General features: G+C 41.7%; 1 protein-coding gene across 1 annotated transcript in view; it reads right to left on the reverse strand.

Annotated features, from left to right (window-relative positions):
* LOC138786842 (zinc finger protein 850-like) overlaps positions 1-6643 on the reverse strand; it is a 96059-nt gene extending 89416 nt beyond the window's left edge. The window contains exons 1-2 of the mRNA XM_069963914.1: positions 6138-6643; positions 5984-6051 (exon numbers count right to left, since the gene is read on the reverse strand). Of these exons, the coding sequence (XP_069820015.1) occupies positions 5984-6051; positions 6138-6222 (153 nt within the window). The 5' untranslated portion in view covers positions 6223-6643. The remainder of the gene's footprint in view (positions 1-5983; positions 6052-6137) is intronic.
* Positions 6644-7453: the final 810 nt, after the last annotated feature.

Raw genomic sequence — 7453 nt, forward strand, 5'->3', positions numbered from 1 at the left:
AAACTCACCAGGTACAACCCACCATCCACACTTGCAATGTTCAGATACCGAGTAAAGTTCGAATTCCAAACGTTACTTCTGGGTAAATTTTCATTTGAATACTGAATAATTCAAATTCAGAAACTTTTGAACACCGAGGTATTATTATATACAGTGGTGCCTTGGATTGCGAACATAATTCGTGCTTGTAATCCAAATCCACTCTTAAGCCAAAGCAAATTTTCCCATAAGAAATAACTGATATGCAGACAATTGGTTCCACACCCCAAAATAATGTTGTTTTTTTTTCGGAATAACATGTAGAACAGATGAAATAAACAATGAGAAACAGCTGGATATGTGATATTATAAGTTACTGTACAGTATAGCAGCATGTGGTGTATAATGTATAGTAACTGTATAACCCTGATAACATAGCAGCTGGATATGTGATATATAAGTTACTGTACAGTATAGCAATCAGCATGTGGTGTATAATGTATAGTAACTGTATAACCCTGATAACACAGCAGCTGGATATGTGATATATAAGTAACTGTACAGTATAACAATCAGCATGTGGTGTATAATATATAGTAACTGTATAACCCTGATAACACAGCAGCTGGATATGAGATATATAAGTTACTGTACAGTATAGCAGCATGTGGTGTATAATGTATAGTAACTGTATAACCCTGATAACACAGCAGCTAGATATGTGATATATAAGTTACTGAACAGTATAGCAGCATGTGGTATATAATATATAGTAACTGTATAACCCTGATAACACAGCAGCTGGATATGTGATATATAAGTTACTGTACAGTATAGCAGCATGTGGAGTATAATGTATAGTAACTGTATAACCCTGATAACACAGCAGCTGGATATGTCATATATAAGTTACTGTACAGTATAGCAGCATGTGGAGTATAATGTATAGTAACTGTATAACCCTGATAACACAGCAGCAGTTTGTAGATACAGGATGGAGCTGCAGATCCCCATAATGCAGTAGCGTAGTACAACAGGATAGAATAGAGAAGCAGGGCTGCTGTCAGAGGTCTGTGTGGTCACATGACAGCAATGGGGAAGGGGTGTGTTCAGCAATCAGGATGTGAGAATCACAAAGAGTTGCAGAAGGACAGTGACAGAAACTTCTCTATACAGAAGTGTGTATAGCTGAGTGTAAGTGCAGGCAGATTATAGCAGCGTAGGTATAGCTGAGTGTAAGTGCAGGCACATTATAGCAGCAGTGTGTATAGCTGAGTGTAAGTGCAGGCACATTATAGCAGCAGTGTGTATATCTTATTGTAAGTGCAGACACATTATAGCAGCAGTGTGTATAGCGGAGTGTGAGTGCAGGTACATTATAGCAGCAGTGTGTATAGCTGAGTGTGAGTGCAGGCATATTATAGCAGCAGTGTCTATAGCTGAGTGTGAGTGAAGGAATATATCAGCAGTGTGTATAACTGAGTGTGAGTGCAGGCATATTATATATTATATATGAGCAAGACATTTGTGGTCACATAAATTCAGAAATCTCTGTCCGGGGAGAGAGGGGTTACAGCTATTGCAAGATTACCTCCCCAGTCCTGTCCCCCGATGCAAGCCCCAGCCTGATCTGCTATGATTTGGAAGCTGAGGGAGACTTCCTGGGTCAGAGTACAGGGCTGTAGACCCCGCTATGCAGGCCATGCCCCTCCCCCACTCCCCCTCCCACCCAGTACAGGGAGCTCTTAAACCAAAGCAATGCTCTTACACCAAGTTAGAATTTTGAAAAACTGTGAGCTCTTCTTGCAAAATGCTCTTAATCCAAGTTACTGTTAAACCAAGGTACCACTGTGTGTATATGTATGTGTATATATACACACACACACACTCACAGGGTGGGCCATAAGTATGAATAGACCCTGATAACAATGGCAGTGGTTGCTGATATCACTTTACTATTGGTGGCATGGGAGGGGGGAAACATTTTAAGCTGGTTGATGCCCATCTGCAAAGCTGCCATTTTGGATTCAACTTTTTCAATGAGAAGGGGGTCATGTGACACATCAAACACATAGAGAATCACACAAGAAAAACAATGACGGGCTCATTTTTAACATAGCTTTATTCATTATTGAGTTATTGACATGCCGTGGGCTGTGGTGTGATCCGTGAAGATCCAGGATGTGGGGCACCTGAAACAACGGATACAGGAGGCCTGTGGCAGCATTTCTCCTGTGGTATTGCTCTCGAATAGAATCACGATGACAGTTCAACACAATGGGCAGCAATGTGATCTACGTTAAAAATGAGCCAGTCATTGTATTACATGTGCAATTCTCTATGGGGGGACATTTATTAAGTCTGGTGTTTTCTGCACCGGACTTAAAAATGTCCCCGCAGCTCCGGCGCTATGGAGATTTATGTAGAGGCGGACTGCCTCTACATAAATGCCGTGCACGCCGGTGCGCACAGCAGAAAACTTACGCCTGCTGAGAGCTGGAGTAGGTTTTCGGTGTATCTTTTGCCATAACGAATAGTGAATCACGCGGACTCTAAGTCCGCCCCCCCCCATTCCGCCCCCTCCACACACCCTTCCCGCCCCCTGGCGTACCCGGCGGAAAGTGCCGATTTGCGAATATTTATTCGCAAATCAGCCATTTGCGAATAGAATCATTCGCAAATCGGCACTTTCCCCCGAAAATCACATTACGCCAGATGATACATGTCCCCCTATGTGTTTGAGGTGTCACATGACCCCCTTCCTATTGAAAAAAGTAAAGTTGAATCCAAAATGGCAGCTTTGCTGATGGGCGTCACCTGGCATCAAATGTTTTCCCCCTCCCATGCCACAAATGGTAAAGTGATATCAGACACCACTGCCATTTTCATCAGGGTGTATCCAAACTTATAGCCCACCCTATATTATATATACATATTTATTTACACACACACACACACACACACACACACACACAGTATCTATCTATGTATACACCTAAAAAAAATCTTTGCGCTTTTCTCCCCCTCCCTTCTGACACGGATGATGTAAACAAGTCCCTATCTGCAACTTTGTAATGTCTGGAAGGATAATCACAGCGAGTTCATCAGTAACATGACCTTAGTTTATTCCCCCCAGTATTAAAAGGAAGCGACAAAGTTGCAGATGAAATATAAAATATTATAAAATATGGTAATATATACCTTCAACTACCTTCTGGCATTACTCCTACAACACCTCCTGGCATTACTCCCACAACATACAGTCATCACCCGTGTGAATTTTCTTTATAATTATTTACAATCCTTTATATTCATTTACCACATTCTGAGCATGAAAACGGCTTCTCCCCTGTGTGCATTCTCTGATGCTCAACAAGAATTATTTTTTGAGTAAAACATTTCGTACATTTTAAACATGAAAACGGCTTCTTCCTTGTTTGAATTTTTTGATGGCTAACGAGGTAATTTCAGAACAAAATATTTTCCACATTCTGAACATGAAAGTAAGTACTCCCGTGTGAATGTTTTAATGTTGAAGATGACTTAATTTTTGACTAAAAGATTTCACATATTGTGAACATGAAAGTGGCTTCTACTCGTGGGAATGTTTTGATGTTCAAGAATATTTGATTTGACTAAATAATTTACCACATTCTGAATATGAAAATGGCTTCTCCCCTGTGTGAATTTTTTGATGTTCAAGAAGACTTGATTTGTGATCAAAACATTTCTCTCATTCTGAACATGAAAATAGCTTCTCTCCTGCATGAATTCTTTGATGTGTAACAAGAGATGATCTCTGAGTAAAACATTTCTTACATTCTGAACATGAAAATGGCTTCTCTCCAGTGTGAAATCTTTGATGTTTAACAAGCTCTGATTTATCAATAAAACATTTCCCACATTCTGAACATGAAAATGGCTTCTCCCCTGTGTGAATTTTTTGATGTTTAAGTTGATTTGACTTGCAAGTAAAACGCTTCCCACATTCTAAACATGAAAATGGCTTCTCCCCTGTGTGAGTTCTCTGATGCGTAACGAGATGTGATTTGTAAGAAAAACATTTTCCACATTCTGAACATGAAAATGGCTTCTCCCCTGTGTGAATTTGTTGATGTTTAACAAGATGGTATTTCCCACTAAAATATTTCCCACATTCTGAACATGAAAATAGCTTCTCCTCTGTGTGATTTTTTTGATGTTCAAGGAGCTGTGCTTTCCGATTAAAACATTTCCCACATTCTGAACATGAAAATAACTTCTTCGCCGTATGAATTTTTTGATGTTCAAGAACATATGATTTCCGATTAAAACATTTTCCACATTCTGAACATGAAAATGGCTTCTCCCCTGTGTGAATTTGTTGATGTTTAACAAGATGTGATTTCCCAGTAAAACATTTCCCACATTCTGAACATGAAAATGGCTTCTCCCCTGTGTGAGTTCTCTGATGTATAACAAGAGATGATCTCCGAGTAAAACATTTCCCACAATCTGAACATGAAAATGGCTTCTCTTCTGTGTGAATTTTCTGATGTCTCTTTAAGTTTTTTTTAAAAGCAAAGATCTTTTTACATTGTGAACATGAAAACTGCGGCTTTCCTGTCTTTTCTCTTTGATGTTTATCGTCTTCTCTGTAAATGTCAGCTTGCTGTGATGGAGCAGAAGATGGGACTTGTATTACAGGATGAGATGAGAGATCTTTGCTGTGAGGGGCTGAGGGTGTATCTGGGATAGTGGACGGCTCCTCATATGTATCTTGTGTGATATGATCCTCTGAGGAGATCTGATGTCCCCCTGAGCTCCTGGTAGAATCATCTGCAAAGGAGAAAACACCATTTCTCTGATTTCCCAGTAATAGAAGCTTAAACATATTGCAGACATGGAAAGTTACTCTTTTTTACGTAACATAATAAGAATTATAGAACGGCAGAAGCGGAGACGGGCGAGCTCTCCCACTGACACACTGAGGCCGGTAGATTCAACTAATTCTGAAGATTTTGCTCCGTGTGATCTGGCTCATAGAGTAACACAGGCCTCCAGCGTCACTATGCATTAAGGGTAATATAACATCATCTGCAGGAACTCTATGTTGTTCTCAGGCGGAGTTTGGTTATGAATATTGGCCAAACCCATTGAAAAGTCCTCTATGACCTTGAGTTCAGGTCTTATAGAGTTTAAAGGTTGAAATAGAGGGAAATGTATAAAAGCTACAGACGCCATCAGTCCGGGGGCCGGTGGGACACGACTATTCAAGTGTGGGAAATTCTAACAGAACTGGAGACATGTTCATCAGGCGGGAAATGTTCTGCTGGCAGTGCCGCACTTTTCTCCAGATAGTGAAGCACAACCCAGCTACAGGGCGGCACAGCGCACACATATTATATGGCAGTATTCCATATATTATACACACATCATGTGTTATTACCTGCAGCCGCGTCACATCCTCATCTATATTATATTAGACCTTAGGCTGAATGATTATATAGCTGGAAAACTGACAGGACACAGAGCTTATAATATTCCACACAGAATAGTTACAGCCGGTGACTGAGGAGAATGTGTGACTGTTCTCTGCATTTAGTGGTCACTACTCACCTGGGCGGTTACCTGTAGTGATGTCCTCCTTATACTGCTCATCACTGCTGTCATCTGTCTCTTCTTCTTCATCCGTCTCCTCCTTTACCCTAATGTCTGTAGTATTAAAACAGTTCAGTTTCTTCCCTACAGTAACTTCCTCCTTATACTGCTCATCACCGCTCATGTATGTCTCCTCTTCTTCTTCTTTTACCACCTTGACAGTGGCATTGATATAGTTCAGATCCTTCCATGTAGTGATGTCCTCCTTATACTGCTCATCACCGCTCATATCTGTCTCTGGAGCATTAATATTGTTCCCATCTTCCCCCTGATTCATAAGATGTGAGAGAAATATTGTAAAAGTCGTCAGACAGTAGGAGAAGTCAGGTGGGATGTACAGATCATAGGGAACATCTCCATCTACCTGATCCTGATCCTGTGGGAGAAGAGGACGGGGACATCTCTCTGGTGCTGTTCTCTTACTGGATCTGACTGGAGGGAACACATACAGAGACTGAATTCATTCTTTCCATCCAGATAATACAGAGAGGAGGTGTGTATATAGTCCTGTCTATTACCTGCTGATGGGAGGGGCTGCTGATCCTCCGGCATCACATCCTTGTACTGATCCTTGTGTCCTTCTACATACTCCCACTCCTCCATGGAGAAATAGACCGCCACGTCCTGACACCTTATAGGAACCTGACACACACAATGATCACACAGTCATCCCCCCCACCCCTCCAGTGGTGTTACTGTATAATGTCCCAGCATTCCCAGCAGCCACAGTCTCACCTCTCCACTCAGCAGCTCCACCATCTTGTTGGTGACTTCTAGGATCTTCTCTTCCTCCATTTCCTCATGTATCAGGGGCCCCGGGATTGGGCTCAGGGTTCTTCCCCATCCTTCACCCCCAGGGGCCCCACAGCGCCCACTAGAGGACTTCTTCACTACTGTGTAATCCTGTGTATGGAGAGACACATTACTATCACTCCATCCATTCCCAGAATCCCTCACCTCTCCAGTCCTATCCATCTGTTATTCCATAGATAAGAATGATGTCATGATGACATCACTCCCAGAATCCCTCACCTCTCCAGTCCTATCCATCTGTTATTCCATAGATAAGAATGATGTCATGATGACATCACTCCCAGAATCCCTCACCTCTCCAGTCCTATCCATCTGTTATTCCATAGATAAGAATGATGTCATGATGGCATCACTCCCAGAATCCCTCACCTCTCCAGTCCTATCCATCTGTTATTCCATAGATAAGAATGATGTCATGATGACATCACTCCCAGAATCCCTCACCTCTCCAGTCCTATCCATCTGTTATTCCATAGATAAGAATGATGTCATGATGACATCACTCCCAGAATCCCTCACCTCTCCAGTCCTATCCATCTGTTATTCCATAGATAAGAATGATGTCATGATGACATCACTCCCAGAATCCCTCACCTCTCCAGTCCTATCCATCTGTTATTCCATAGATAAGAATGATGTCATGATGACATCACTCCCAGAATCCCTCACCTCTCCAGTCCTATCCATCTGTTATTCCATAGTTAAGAATGATGTCATGATGACATCACTCCCAGAATCCCTCACCTCTCCAGTCCTATCCATCTGTTATTCCATAGATAAGAATGATGTCATGATGACATCACTCCCAGAATCCCTCACCTCTCCAGTCCTATCCATCTGTTATTCCATAGATAAGAATGATGTCATGATGACATCACTCCCAGAATCCCTCACCTCTCCAGTCCTATCCATCTGTTATTCCATAGATAAGAATGATGTCATGATGACATCACTCCCAGAATCCCTCACCTCTCCAGTCCTATCCATCTGTTATTCCATAGATAAGAATGATGTCATGATG

The sequence above is a fragment of the Dendropsophus ebraccatus genome, chromosome 3 (genome assembly GCF_027789765.1).
Source record: "Dendropsophus ebraccatus isolate aDenEbr1 chromosome 3, aDenEbr1.pat, whole genome shotgun sequence".
NCBI lineage: Eukaryota > Metazoa > Chordata > Amphibia > Anura > Hylidae > Dendropsophus > Dendropsophus ebraccatus.